At 42.3% G+C, this 15,037-nt stretch overlaps 1 protein-coding gene across 1 annotated transcript; it reads right to left on the bottom strand.

The window, feature by feature from the left end:
* Nucleotides 1-538: 538 nt before the first annotated feature.
* On the bottom strand, nt 539-5,336 carry LOC119214386 (opsin-5-like). The gene is made up of 6 exons (XM_037466136.2): nt 5,127-5,336; nt 4,194-4,399; nt 2,468-2,567; nt 1,468-1,572; nt 1,152-1,375; nt 539-1,015 (listed from the first exon to the last, which is right to left on the bottom strand). Exons 1-6 carry the CDS (start codon nt 5,263-5,265, stop codon nt 560-562), a joined length of 1,230 nt encoding a protein of 409 aa, XP_037322033.2. The 5' UTR covers nt 5,266-5,336; the 3' UTR covers nt 539-559.
* Nucleotides 5,337-15,037: the final 9,701 nt, after the last annotated feature.

Below are 15,037 nucleotides of genomic sequence, written 5' to 3'. Positions count from 1 at the left end.
AGGCGGACAACGTGAATTCTGATGTTTATCAGTGAACAAATCTCTCTCTCTCTCTATACAGATCTATATATAGATGGCATGTGCCCTTGGGGGCAGTAGCAGAAATCATGGATTTTAGATTTAGTGCCATCTCATGCTTCAGGGCAGTTCAGTGTTCCCAGATGTTATCTAACATCTGTCACACTAAATAACTGACTGAGCATCTGCTGAAGATCTTCAGAGAAGATTTTGGTTTGGCTTTTCTCCACGCTATCTGCCCATGGTACCAATATAGATTGAATGAACTAAAATCTTTGGTGTTTTTTTGGGGAGTTTTTCCTGTGCCGATGTGAGGGTTTCGGGACAGAGAGGATGTTGCATGTGTACAGACTGTAAAGCCCTCTGGGGCAAATCTGTAATTTGCGATTTGGGGCTATACACCAAAAAAATAATTGAATTGAATTGAATTGTTTCAACAAGTGTGAAATGAGATTCAGAATACAGTACAATACAATTTGATAACATTGATTACACATACAGTTTATTAACACATCTCCTCTTGTAATTCCTGCATTGGTCCTCAGAGTCTGTCACACCAGTACTCTGACGTCTCTATGTGGGAGGGAAGGTCAACGTTAAGGTCCCCCTGTGGGTCAGTTGGAGGCGTCTGAGGAGGGCTGTTTACCCCCGAGTCGCTGTCCGGATTCGGTACGGCGTATTTTGCCTCCAGCTTCTGGACAGGAAGTGATGCAGGTGTGGGCGGGGCCTCGGCCTTTGGTTTGATGTTTTTAAAGTGCTGCAGGTGTACCAGCTCCCTGCGCTCTCGTGTGCACGGCACCAGCACAGAGATGTCCTTACGAAACTTGGAGCTCATGCCGAAGTAGATGAGCGGATTGTAGAAGCTGGCAGACTTAGCGAAGAGACGGGTGATGATGCTGGTTGTGTTTGGCACATGGAAGCCCCAGGCTGACCACATTGACACCACTGCGTATGGGGACCAGGCCATGATGAAGGCTGTGCAGATTACAATGGAAATCTGTAGAGGAACATAAGGGAACAGTTGGAATGCAATGAAAGGAGGTGTATCATGGACAGGGCACTTTGAAGTACAGCCAACCCTCATTTCTCTCAGTCTCAGTTTTATCTCTCCAATATAACTACATATCCCCTACCCTTGTGACATCTCTCTCCACCTTCCTTTGACGGGTGCTGAGGAAACCGTCAGCTGACATGGCGTTAGTGCTTTTCACTGTGTTGATGATAGAGACATAGGAGAAAAGCATGATCATCACAGGGATGAAAAAGCAGAAGATCAGGATGGAGATTATGTAGGACTTGTGGATGGTGGAGTAATTGGCTTTGGACCAGTCCACCTCACAGGTGCCATAACCTCGATCTAAGAAACAGAAGACACAGAGGTCAGGTCCGTGTTTTAAGAATGAAGTTGTATACAGCTTTCCTCTGTTAGGTCGGTGTGTGATCACATACCGGTGAAGCTGCCCCAGCCCACGAGTGGAGCAAGGGACCAAAACATCGCTCCGGTCCAAATGCAGATGAGCGAGACAGCAATGGTGTTAAGGCTGATACAGTAAGCTGCAGAAACACACAACCAACAACGTGAATACAACGTAATGTTACCAGGTCACGGAACAGATGTTGTGATTGTTTGTTGTTTGGAAAGGTTAAATGTTAGGTTGGCAAACGCAGGGCAGAAAAACTGAGGAGCATTCTTGACTTGTTCTGAATGTCGAGGGTGTGACATTTATTAAACAATGAGTTCTTTTCTTATACTAACAGCCTTTGCAAACATCTACGACTGAAAAGAACCTCTGTTGACCAAGTTACAAAAGAAAATGTTTAAGCAACGCTGGCATATCTCATGTTAAGATACCACAAGGGGTGCAGTACAGTTTGTGAAGCAGAATAAGCAACACACTATTTTTGCTGTTGGATACTCAGCTTTGTTATGCTGATTTACCCTGTTTTGTTGCTTCGATTCTTGGAAGTTTACCTGACCTAAATTCCTTATTTTTTCTCGTTTGCATCAGTGTTCGCAGTATTTGCAGCTCTCCTCTTGCACATTATACATTTGATAATATCACACATGTACCACCAATGTTACTAGTTAAAGTGTGTAAAAAAAGGTGTTTTATGATAAGCCACAAGCACAATGAAAACTCTTGTTCCATGCTGACAAAAGAGGCCGTTGCTCAATTTCCATCTAATTAAGGCATTCTTCAGAAACACTTCTACCCTAAAATAGAAAATGTCACCTCAAGTTAACTTAATGACATGTAAGCGAGATGTAAATGAAATTGCTGGGAACAAGTGGTAGAAATTTCCACAGCTGAAGTTGGTAATGAGGTTTTATTACCCCTGAAAAGCACACTTTTCTGTTAGATAAGACCTGCTGGAATGTGAGGCGGGCTAAGGCACTGGTCTGAAGCTTTCTTCATGTACTGTTGAGTTCAGGGCATATGGATCTCACCTTTGTTAGGGTGACATCCCTTGATGTATCTGGTGACGCTGATAACGGTCAATGTGTTGATACTCGCAAGGCCGAAGAGCAAAGTGAAGAAACCATCTACCTGGAAGAAAACCGAGAGAGAGAGAGAGAGCTTAGTGAATTGTGTCCTGGAAAGGTCTTTGAAGCCTTGGAGGTCTGATCCATTACCTGCCCAACAGTTCTAGGCCCTTTGTCTGTTGAGAAGGTTTTTGCTTTAGAATGATAGAGACTCCATGGATTATCTTTTAGCCAATTTACTCCAGACCCAGTGTGTTTCCTCTGAGAGGAACTGCTGGCGCTTTAGCTTGCATGTTCAGCATTTAGTTACAGCTGACCTTACATTTCTGCCAACATCTGGTGGAGGGAAACACTTCAACGTCTGCCAAGCGCATTAAACAGTGAAGCTTTTTGACATTCAGTTCTTTGTTTACAGTTATCTTTTAATCACAGCTCTCCTTAAAGGCGTATTATGCTCCTGTGTTTCAGTCTGGCTCAAACTGCACGACACCCAGCTCATGGCTTTGCCATTTCCAGGTGACATGGATCACTAAAGGTCCTTTACTGATTGCTCTCCTGATCTTCCTTAGTTCTAATCCCATTACTGTCCGCCATCACGTTTTTTCACCCTTCAGCAAATTTTAAACTTCTTTAAAGAATTTAGAGAAGGGGGCTTCTTGAATGTTTTTGTTCAGGTCCATCTATATAGTGAGATGTTAGATTAGAGAACAAGTAAATGTAATGACTTAAAATGAGACTATTTTTTTATGTTTTGACAATCTTTTCCCTGTGCAACATCAAAGAGTCCTATGAGTGTGACTCATATTCAATGATGTCCTGTCCCACAGGGTGCAAAACACGGAAATCTGGCACGGCTTTCAGCTGCTCATGTCCCATCGTGCTCCATGCAGTAATCTGCTAATGCTCCTCACATGCCTGTGCGATTCACCTTCCTGTTTCTGCCTCACGCTATTTCTGTCACCTCTTACTTTGCCCTTATTTACTTCTGACACGCTCCCAGGGGAAGGTGAAAGGAGAGGGCTGCACGGCCGCTGTGCCAATAGTTCACCTGCAATCCTGAGATTGGAAGCCTAAGAGATGAGATGGTTTCAGTGGCTGCACAACAGCACACGTGGATTTACAACTTCTCTCTTCTTCCAGGTATTGGGGTTTGTACCCCGTAGACTGGTTCCCCCTGCTTGTTTTTGTTCACTCGCTGATAACATGGTTTTCACCCTAGCAAGCCTTGAGCAAGACAAATTCCCTGGACGAATTCCAAGCTAAAGTATGACAACTATTTCATTTCAAGCTGAGACTGAGGGAGGAGAAAATCATAGAAAGGATCTTAAATTACACTCAAATCGTCTGCTCGGTGACATCAGAGCATGTGATCAAATCATGCGATAACGTCTGCAGTTCTTATTTGTTTCTTGTTTGACAGGTGCCATGCTGCTGGAAGAGTTTCCCCATTTAAAGGCCCCCTCGGTGGTAATCTTATTATAGATTTAACCTCCAGCCCACATGGCTACTCACATAATCCTTTGCATACAGACATACAACTTTTCAAGCAATGTACCTTGGACTTGACGAATTGTTAAATCTGTAAATGGCAAAGCGATTTAAAATGTGGTTGGAAATATATGCAAATATTAAAATAAAAGTTTTTTTTTACATGTAGATCTTTCGAATGAAGTCTTAATATGGCTTTTACCTGGCAAGTCCAGATCCAGTTGATTAAATACCCATCATCGTTGAAGATATTGAATATTTCCAGGATCCCTCTGGAGTAGCCAAATATGGAGATGCTCGCATCAGAGATAGCGAGATTCAAAGTGAGGAAGTCTGTTGACTGAAGTGATGCTCGCTGTCTGTACAGGAAAAACATCACTAGACTGTTTCCAAACCAGGACAGCCATCCTACAGAGGAGCAAATAGGCGGCACTTGTATTGGTATAGTGAAGCAGATTGTAAAGGAATACAACAGTGTAGAGTTGTGTGGGGTTTAGGAAAGTATTGTAGCACATTTGGGTAGATCATTACATGGTACAACAGAGTAGAGTTATAGTATAGTACAGCCATAGATATAGTACACAGTGTAATAACATAACAACCTTTTAGAATAGCACAGAAAAGTGCATTATATTATGTAGTATCATATTGAATACATTCATTAATGAATAGTATTTTTACCAGTATTGTTAGTAATAACTTGTATTATTGTACAACCTTGAATTACAACTACATAGTTTCACGTTTAGAAAGTATAGAATAGCATATAGTAAAGTGGCTTAGTGTTTAGTACGTGATGTTTAATGCAATAGATTTAAGTTTAACAAAGTACAGTGTTTTAATATCTTGCATCACATGTTTCTAGTCCTGGACTCCTACTACTGTGTTGGCTGTTAAAGTAAAGCTTGATGAATACAGATCAGAGAGCAGTGGTACTCTCTATAGTAAGATAACAGTGGCAAACAGCCAAGAGATCCCTTCGGTTACTCAAAATCCCTCGATGGCATTAGTTCCGCCAAACCCTGACACAACCGCGTGTCAACTCTGGAAGCACGAGCAACAACAGCTGCTTTTGTTAGTTGATTCAGTAACATCATGTTTTGCACAGTTGTACAGTATGAGATGGTTGACTTACCCAGAACCAAAAGATAGACTCCAATGAAGGTTTCTCCCTGTTCGGACAGAGGGGGGTCTGTATTCAGATTACTGAGGTTATTGTTCCTCCATGGAATATTCACCACCTTTACAGGAAAATCTTTCAACGTTATTTCCATGGCCTGCGTTTTGATGCTTAGGCATGAATCCTAGATGTCCTCTACAGTAGCTCTGCTCTGCTCTCCTCTTCTTTCAGGAGACACAACTTAACTAGTTGCTACACTAATGCAATGTCCAGTCAGTTTATTTTAAATCCAGCTTAGACAGTCACTAATACCTCAACCCTCACAGTCCAAATGATTACACCTGTAATCCTGTCTATTTCTTAGCAATCAAGCAAATAGAAGAGAAAGATTTGAGGGGAAATCCAAACCAAAGCATAAATATTTGTCAGCCAGTAATGTTAATTATTTTATTTTAACCCTAACCCATCTCACATTAAGACATTGTAGGCCCTCAGCAGTCCAAAACTACACTGATGCTTTAACGACTTAGCTTATTACAAACGCCCTCCTTTATAATCAGAAATATTTGTACCCTGTAAGTGTTTAGTGTGCTTTTAGCAGCAAACTTGGAACTTATTATATTTGTCACATTCTGATAAGATTTAGAAACAAACAAAAACATTTCACAATGTCCAAATTTGTTATAGCGTAGCCATCAAATAAGTATTGATACAGGCAACTTGGGTGACTAAAACTGCTTAAATATTGAACAAATAGAAGAGGAGTGTCAATGCTCTCATTCCATTCTTAAGAAAACCAATAAGGGAATTGCCCAAAATGTTTATTAAACTAAAAAGACCAATGTTTTTTTTCTCAATTTAAGGCCCAACAGAACAACATGGAGAACATCTTGTCACTTGATATTGTCTGGAGGAAGTGTGTTACAGTGTTGGTGAACAAGCTGTACCTTCTGGTAACAATTCATCATCCAAACCATTCAATACATCTCTTTACTTTGCACGAGTCCGCCATCAACATTCACTAACCAGCATCTCCTCTCCAGTGATATGTTCTGGGTTCAGTAATGACTTCCATTTAGCAAAGGCTCTTGCCGAGAAGTAGAACACATTTATCTAAATGTACAAGCCCAGAAGTATCATTTCAGGTGTAAATATCACTGGGTGAACTGCCAAATCCACAATGCTCTTATGTCAGTATGACATCATCTGACACTAATAGAGTGTGTGGAACCCCCCCCCCCCCCCCCCCTCACAATGATTTACTAGAGGCGGGTTAAGAGAGTTAAGGCATCCTAATTCAATTTTATTGATTTAAACCTTTTTGTTGTGAGTAAACTTACAATTGCACCACTCTCTCCCCTCCTCCTCCCTCCTCCTCTTCACAGTGAGCTTCTCTGTGGCAACACACCTACAGAAGGGGTAACCTGACCCCCCCCCCAAGTCTGTATTCACATCACAGTGTGCACCTTGTTTTCCTCCTCTGGCCGCCACGGAGCAGCTCTGCTGGCCCTCAGGATGTGGAGGGGAGGGCCGCCGGTGCTGCTGCCAGATGCCTCGGGGCTTCTCAGTCCTCCTCATCAGACCTTCGCATTGAGCCTCTGAAAGCCAGTCCGGAGAGAGCGACAGTTGGGGCGGGAAAGTGAACCTCTGCTCCAACTGTCGCAACTGCAAACACTGAACGCAGTCCTCGCCCACCCGCCCCCCCCCCAGGGACGCCACATGGCCGGGCCTCTGCTGCGCAGTGATCCCTGTGTATGCAGACCAGAGAGAGAGAGAGAGAGAGAGAGAGCTTTAGGGTGCCCCTGTGGCATGAGTCTTGTTGCGGGTGGATGATGAGATGATGGTTGTGCGTGGCATCACACTGAAACCTCACAGCAACAACAACCCACAGTGCCATATGACACATACATTGTCATTGTGCAGAAAGCCATCAGCGTATAGTGAGAATATGAAGATTGGACCGCCGCTATTGAGAATATACTGCTGCTAAGATGAAAGGTCAAAGACCAAGCAGGAACCTGCATTTCGCAGGTGAGGGTGTGAAGGCAGGGCTATGGTCGCCATAGGACTGTACTGTAGACTATGCAATGCTCGGGCGTTAGCATCTTTCAGGATGATATCGTGATCTACTTAGTAGCTTTGGCATGAATGTGTGTAAAGAGTGGTGGTCACAGTGCAGCCATAGTGGGCCACTGTATCATTAGGCCCGTGGTGATTACTCTCTTTCGGTGTGTCGAGCGAAGCCCACGACTCGAGGTTAAAAGCTCACAATTTTCCCAAACGGAAAATGCCAGACACAAATACGGTTATGAAGGTGTGTGTTGAAGGCTGACTGAGGGCAACAAAGCTTCTCTTCACAGAGGACATACTCCAGGTCAAGAGACCAATACAGGATCTACACACTTTCTCTCGTTCCCTCTCTGTCACTAAACAAGACACACAGAGACTGCTTTATGTAGGGCTGTATTAGGGCTCCACACACTGACGAGGTAAATGGCTCACCTGTCATTTTTGGGGTCAATCTGTGCATGACATTGATCAAATTTGTCCTTCACAGTAGTAGAAAACTCTCAACTCTCAAACGCAAGTTTTGGGGACTTATGACCTCTCAACTTACAAAGCTCATAGCGGCAAGATGATTTGATGTATAAAAAAGGAAAAGGAGAAAGAACAAACAAGACTGTTTGGATGACATTCAGCTGGCTTGCAGGGGAAGATGGCATAAGTCCAGTAACAAACCCTCTATAAACTGCTTCTGCCTGCCCACAGCATGTTCCCACCTTCCTCTCAAAGGGTTGGAATCTCTCAGGAGTAATAAATTATGAAATTAATACAACACATACATGATTTAGCAGATTTGAATACATTCCTTTTAGTTATTAAGTCAACAGATATCATTTGATGGACATGGATAGTAAACATTATATGGGGGGGGGGTAAGATCCGGACGATGTGATAACCTCACTTTAGGGTATCATGGAGATTTCTTTTAATTCTCTTCATACGTGAGAGGTTTGTAAAATCCCTCTGTGGAGCACACAGTTCATGCAGTGACTTAACCACAAGTACAAAGACTGGATTGTTTCTTCTATTTCCCCATGCACCATAACATTCATTTAGCCTTACAAGGCAGAAGGTTTCTGCTTAAAATGTGATTTCTTCAAATCAACTGCATGGTGCTCGAGAGCTTTTTGTTTTGCTTTGTCTTAAATAACAAAGGAAAGAACACGTGTTGTAAGTAGTTGTATCTAAAACTACTATGTTCAGCAGATAGGAGCTGCACTGTTGTCTGGCAATCTTTTTGCATAATAGCTCATGATAAACACCGTAGAAAAACAATAGATGAATGGCTCAGTATGCATTTAGAAGCAAGTAGTGAACACAGGCTCTGTATGAAGCCCAATGACCAGTGTGTATTGGTTTTGTGGCTGGAGGTCTCTGGCTCTAAACCACATGCAAACATTTATTTGGGCACTGTATCCAGTTTGCAGTTTGTTTAAGCAGGTTACTTATGCAAGTAGGTCTTGGTTAGGGTTGAATATACACACCATTCCCAAAGGTGTCTTCACACCCGTTTGGATATTTTCACAAAATAGAGAATGCGGAAATGATTATTTAATGTACATTTTACACCCTGTTGGGATACGGCCACAGTCAGATGCAGAGATTTCCAAGGATCTGTCATTGACATCCTTTCTGCATGGATAACCATTTAAGGTCTGACAGGCCGTGGCCTCAGCTCCCACTGAGTTTACCTCGAGGAACCAAGAGCCCAGCTTGACCCAGTGGAGAGAGCACTGGCAGCATTTTGCATCCGCCTCCTTGGTGTAAGTGAAAGGTTCAGACACTGATCCCTGGGTTCGTTCACCGGGCCTCCTTGAGGTTGAGGAGATTAGTGCTCTTCTGAGAGCTACAGCTGCAGGAGCCTACCTACCACGCTGCAGGTCTCTATGGAGCCCATCTGTCCCTCAAGGGGATGTGTTGCAACACTTGGATGCCTCTGTTGATAGCTGACAGGTGTAAACACTTAAAATCGCCGGTCAGGATCAAAGTCCAATCAAACAAGCATTTCAAATCTCCTTAAAAAGGTTTATTAACCGTTATCCTCTCCCTCAGCTAGTTATCCTTAAAGATGACACTCTGATGACCCATGACTCATGCCGGGTTGAGCCTAATTAAGAAGGAACAAAACCATTTTTTAAACTGATCTTCTGACCGCGAGGTGAATGTGGCCCCTTCAAAGCCTCTGGTTGTCAGATACTGAATTTACAGATGAAGAACATTATAGAAAAGTGAATGCAGCGAATCAACTAAATTACCCTTGCTATAAAAAAGCAATTCATACATTGCGGTAATTCACATCTAGGGTCACACAGGTTAGTGTTTGACACGCAGCGAAATGCTTCTCGGCACATTATTGTTCTTATTAGAAAATGATATACATGTAAATGTTGTGATGTACCTCTTGGCAAGAAAGTGAAGAAGTTTCCATAATGTTGCGTCATGGAAACCACAATCAATTTCTGGTTCTATCTATTGAATACACAAATTGTGTTCAGCTACTTTCTCTAGTTCCTTTCCATGTTGGAGGGTTCAACTTTCCACAGCCTAGTGTCACTTAAGAGGTGACACAAGCACCTGGTCAACATACCAGATGGTTTGTATAGTATAGTTTGTATAGTTCAACACCCATCTGTAAAACACCTGGCGGGATCTGGGATTCCACTTAAAATACAAGCCGTATATGTTTGTTAACAGTGTCTGCCGCTGATGAAACCACAGACCAAAGAGACACTCTGACCTTTACTGTCTAAACTAAAACCACTGTTCATCCCAATCTGTTTGGAAATCCAGTTCAAACTTGTGATTTACTAATAAATCTGAGTAATGAAAAGATAGGAAGGGAGGAAACTAAACATTCCCTCATCCTTTTTAGGATCCCACTGACATGTGTCCGATAAATAAAGCTACATGGTGGTATATCAGCCTTATCACAGTTAGTAACGCAATCCTGTCCTCATGGCGTGCACAACACCTGTTGGAGTAGATTTTGGGAACTCCATAAAATCGAGGGAAGCTACAGAATCAGGAAATAATTCCCTGAAGATTCCTCACTGCAAGCGTTTCTTTTAAACATTAGTAAAATGTTGTTCAGTGTTCAGAATATTCTTCATCACAGAAAGCAGCCACTTGTGACCCACATGGTCTTCCTTTGTACGTATTAATTCAAGATCTTTAAAACCCTCTCACTGAGGCAACAAGCTCTGTGGCTGCTAAGCTGGGGTTACATACGGATGGTAGTTATCAGTAGTACCACTGTGCTCATTACAGAGGTTTATTCACACGTTACTTTAATTACACAGTGATTTACACAGGATGCTGCGATGGTGCACATTAAACTTTATAACCCTTGGTGCTGTGCTACCCTATTATACATCAAGATCCCCATCCAAGGAAGCTAATAATCACTGCAGTCATTTACCGGCTTCGTCTTCGTGTCCCACATAAGTTTGGGAAAATGGCATCAGTTTAAAAGCAGTTTGCAGATTGAGCTTTTACTGTGATGTCGCCTTTACACATTTATCCACAGTGACGTATGCTGTATGTCTTACGTTTACTCTGAGTGTAAACTCAGTGCATGTTAACCCTGTGCTAAAAGATGTGATGGATTCAAAACAACCTATAGAAGTGGCCCTGTTCCCCGTCCCAGGCAGCCCCCAGCCGACTCCTCATGGTGCCGTGGATGAGGAAGGCTTCTGTTTTACAGGTTGTGGGACAGAGGTCAAGGTCAGCTCCTTCTAGCCCAGTTACAAGTTCAATACAGGGATGATTTTTACTGCTATTCCTTTTTCCCAGAAGACAGGGTTCATTCAAGTCTGCTTATGAAACATCATCACAAGACCAAACACATATACTTGGGGATCAATAAAAATAATGATTATTTTCCAGAGTCAAATTGACCCCAATATTAAAAGATGTTAGTCAATTTGATTGTAACAGGAGGGTGAAACCTGCGACTTTGCAAACAGTTTCAGTCTGTCTAGGTTCTATTGCTAATGTCAATGCAGGGATGTGTGTATATACTGAAAAAAACAGAAGCAAATCACTATACATTTTTTGTATAATACATTACTTTTGGACATACTATACAATCACTTTGTTTTGTTGGCATATTTCACTTTGACTTTTGTTGATATGTTTTTCATGACACTTTTCAATATGATATCATTTGTAATTAGCCATTAGCTTTTATAAACATACTATGGTAAGACTTTGTTTCGAGACACTATATCTTGATTTCTTATACTATTTTCACAACAGAAGTGCGTGGTGACATGAAATATAATCTTTCCCCTATTTGCATGTATTTACACTTTACCCTCATTAAAATGACAATTCGTCTAATAGTTTGATATGTGTGCAAATATCCGAAACGAAATTCCCGGGCGTATACTTTGTGATCTGTGCTGATTAGCCAATGTTAGTGTGCTGTTTGTATGCTTATGTTAGTTCAGGGCACCAACGTGCCAAAGTAAAGCAGGACAGAGCAGCCATCATGACTGTATTCTTGTTTAAGTGTAGTTTATGGCTATTACCCCATAATCACTCCCTTGTTCACTCATTCACTACTCCTAGTAGACCCTTTCCCCTGCATACAGCAGTCATTTGAGATTTTCTACCCTCCCTTCTCATAATTTTGCACCACCACGGACAGCTGTTGAGTCCCACTGCGGTATTTTCAACATCTATTAAATAAGCCTCATTGTCTCATAAATCAGAAGCAGAAAGTAGTGCACATGCCATGGACCCTATCTAGTGGATACATGTCCATACTCTTCATTTCAACACTCAATATATAGTAAGAAAATGTACCTTAAATTTAGTGCACTATGTAGCAAATAGGGAGTGAAACTGCTGCAGTTTAGGACTGATCCATTATTTCAGTTCAAATATTATGGAGAAGTCTGGCCTTAGTGCTTTGGGTGGTTCACTTAAAGTTCACCTCACTGTCACTTAGAGAGATATTCCAGGTGAGTAAAACGTATTACTACAATGCAATTATATATAATATGGTCATCATCAAGTCATCTTTTACAGGCGAGTTGTTTTTAGTCCTTGACTGTGATATTTATACTAACAAAGTATGAGAGTGCAACAGGCTGGTTGTTTAGTCGCTGCTCGGTGAACTTGAGCGGGGTCAGAGGTGGAGCTGAACCATCCCTCCTGTCCTCACATGAATGAGCAGAGGGAAGGGCAACAAAGGGATGGATAGTTGGAGAACAAGGGAGGAGGGTAAAGCGGTATGACAGTCCTCCCTGCACTTTCACATTTCATCAAGTGTTTTGGCTGAACACAAGCTGAAGGAATGCGCCGCGGGGCTCACCGACAGTGCACCGCTCCCCTGAGCAGCGTCTTACCCACATTCCCTGCGTCCAACCCACGTCTCAACACGTCCTCGGTCCAGGGCCAATATGGATTCTGAGAATCATATTGCAAAGATATTTGGTCCACATTAGGACAAAGGTATTTGCGTCCATTGTTCTCATCAGGTGTTTTGTCCAGAAGGCGACTTGGAAGTGAGGCTGAATAGAGACCTAATCACGGTGAATTTTAGAAATCTGCATTGACTAAGATCAAGTCTTGTATATCTGGGCGGTTTATCTGAAGTCAAGAAAGGTTTGGCCCCCTGATCACCTCAGAGGTGACTGAGAGCGAAGGCGTTACAGGTCATGTGCCGGCATGACAGAGTTATGGCTCCCCTTTGTCCTTCTCTGCGTTTTACAGCTTTGTGTCTGTAGGCTGCCGTCAGAGACGAAATACATGACCTCCATCCAGAAATTAATAAATTCCCTCCAAAGAGGTTTTTTTTTTAAAGCTCTTATCTTAAATCGCCAGTGGTTTAAAATGTGATTGATCATCTACACTCTCCTAAAAAAAATAAAGTGGCTTTTCTACAAGCTCTTTTTCTTCTACACCTCATAAAAAGGTACTGAGGTCCCAAATTAGACTGTAGACTGCTGTAAGACTAGCTATTACTGACCCTACCACAACCTATCATTCTGCTACAGTGAAAACGTAAAAGAGAGTCAGGTGGTCACAGTAAATTCTTTCCCCAAATACAAATCAGGCAGCAAAAACAAACATCTCCCTTTGGTTCCTCTAATTTCAGCTTTGTTACAGTGTCTAGACCTAAGTGGATGGCAAACCCTCACAAGTGTAACTTATGTTACTTCATTGACGCTGTTGCAAATACTCCTACTTGTCATATCTGACCATCTATTATGTGACTTGTAGCTCAGTTGCAGCGTGTGCTTAACCGTATAATATATACATACTTACACACCAACACCCCAATTTTTCTCCCCTGACACACTCAGCAACACACACACACACACACACACACACACACACACACACACACACACACACACACACACACACACACACACCAATAATAAACAACAAGCAAGAAAAATAAATCCTCAAAGACAGATGTTGCCATTAGATTCAACATTAGACTCGGCTTGAAGCTTCCCTGAGGGAGATGGATGATGCTCCCACAGTGAATGAAGTTATGTGTTGGTTGTGCAGGACAGTGGGACAGTAGCAGCCCTGAAGGCTTTCCACTGTGAAAGCCCTGAACCACATCTTCAAACTATGGGGGATAAAGGGGCCAAATCCTCAATTTTGGAAGGAAATCCTCTTCCACAACTTCAACATTTTACAATGAGGCTTTTGTTAAACTTCACCACACTCACAGCCACTCTGTGATGTTGCTGCACACAGTAAACTGTCTCCCAGCAGCACATTTACTACTGTAAGGCAGGGCAGCGGTCAAGTTATGTCAGGGACACTAAACACGTGAATCCACTTTCACAAAACCCCCCCATCCACAAGGTGTTTTTATAAAGAAAAACCCTCACACTGTTTGCTCAGTCAGTCAGAGGTTCTAATTGTGTTGACTATTATTCTACTCTCTACAGGGTGGGCTATTTCACTGGAGGTATCAAATGATCACCTTTTCTGTTTTCCCATGAGTGGATGTAGTGGTCAAAGCATCAATGGACCACTGTGGAGGTGCAGGCTTCTGACACGCAACCAAAAAGGGAAGCTGTCAATCATCGCTGAGGTTTAAAGCACTTCAATAATACTCCTTTCTTTCAGCTTTAACATTTAGAACCGGTCATATAGATATAATAATTTCTCTGTAACTGTAATTACAGTTTATTTTACTTGTAATAATGTTGATATTAGCTCATTTCGCCACCCACAGGAATTTTGTTTATGTCCCGACGTGCAAGTTGAAACACTAACAAAGAGCATTTGTTTACTGCGCAGGATATTCTCACTGAAGAGCAAACAGAAGAAGAGGTGATGACTAAAAACCTGACCCCTAACACTCTCATTCCTGTCCAGCATCATGAAAGAAACTCTTTAGTCATGACAAGTTAAAAAAAAACACCCTCCATTTAACATCTCCCAGGAGAAAAGGAGAGTAGATGTAGGTGTGGTTGCAGCTCCGGGTTAGTTGCTCTCCTCTTTAAATCTCTTCTCATAGCAAAGTTAAGCGGTTTGGAAACACAACTCATATGAATACCTTTATCAATTTCGGAAAAGGATTGCACTTGCAGAGTCTTTAAAACATCTGCATGGACAGATGATGCAACCGCATGAACCACATGCAACACCACCAGTTGACCATAGAAAAGGGCCTTTGGGAGAGAGGTGGGACTGATGTTCTGCTTTTCATTGGAAGAGGTTGGGGTGCACTAAAATAAAAAGCTCCAAAACCGACCACAAGCATTTGCTCAGCCATGCCCAGGCAGCTGGTGACCCATCAAAGCCTTTTTATCAGATGGTGGCTTGTTAAGGGGTCTTCAACACAGAACGGCATCATGTCGTTGCACTAATGAACAACTCCAGAT

This window comes from Pungitius pungitius, chromosome 13 (assembly GCF_949316345.1).
Source record: "Pungitius pungitius chromosome 13, fPunPun2.1, whole genome shotgun sequence".
NCBI classification, from domain to species: domain Eukaryota; kingdom Metazoa; phylum Chordata; class Actinopteri; order Perciformes; family Gasterosteidae; genus Pungitius; species Pungitius pungitius.
Note: the sequence above shows the minus strand (reverse complement) of the source record. Positions and strands in the feature narration are given on the sequence as shown.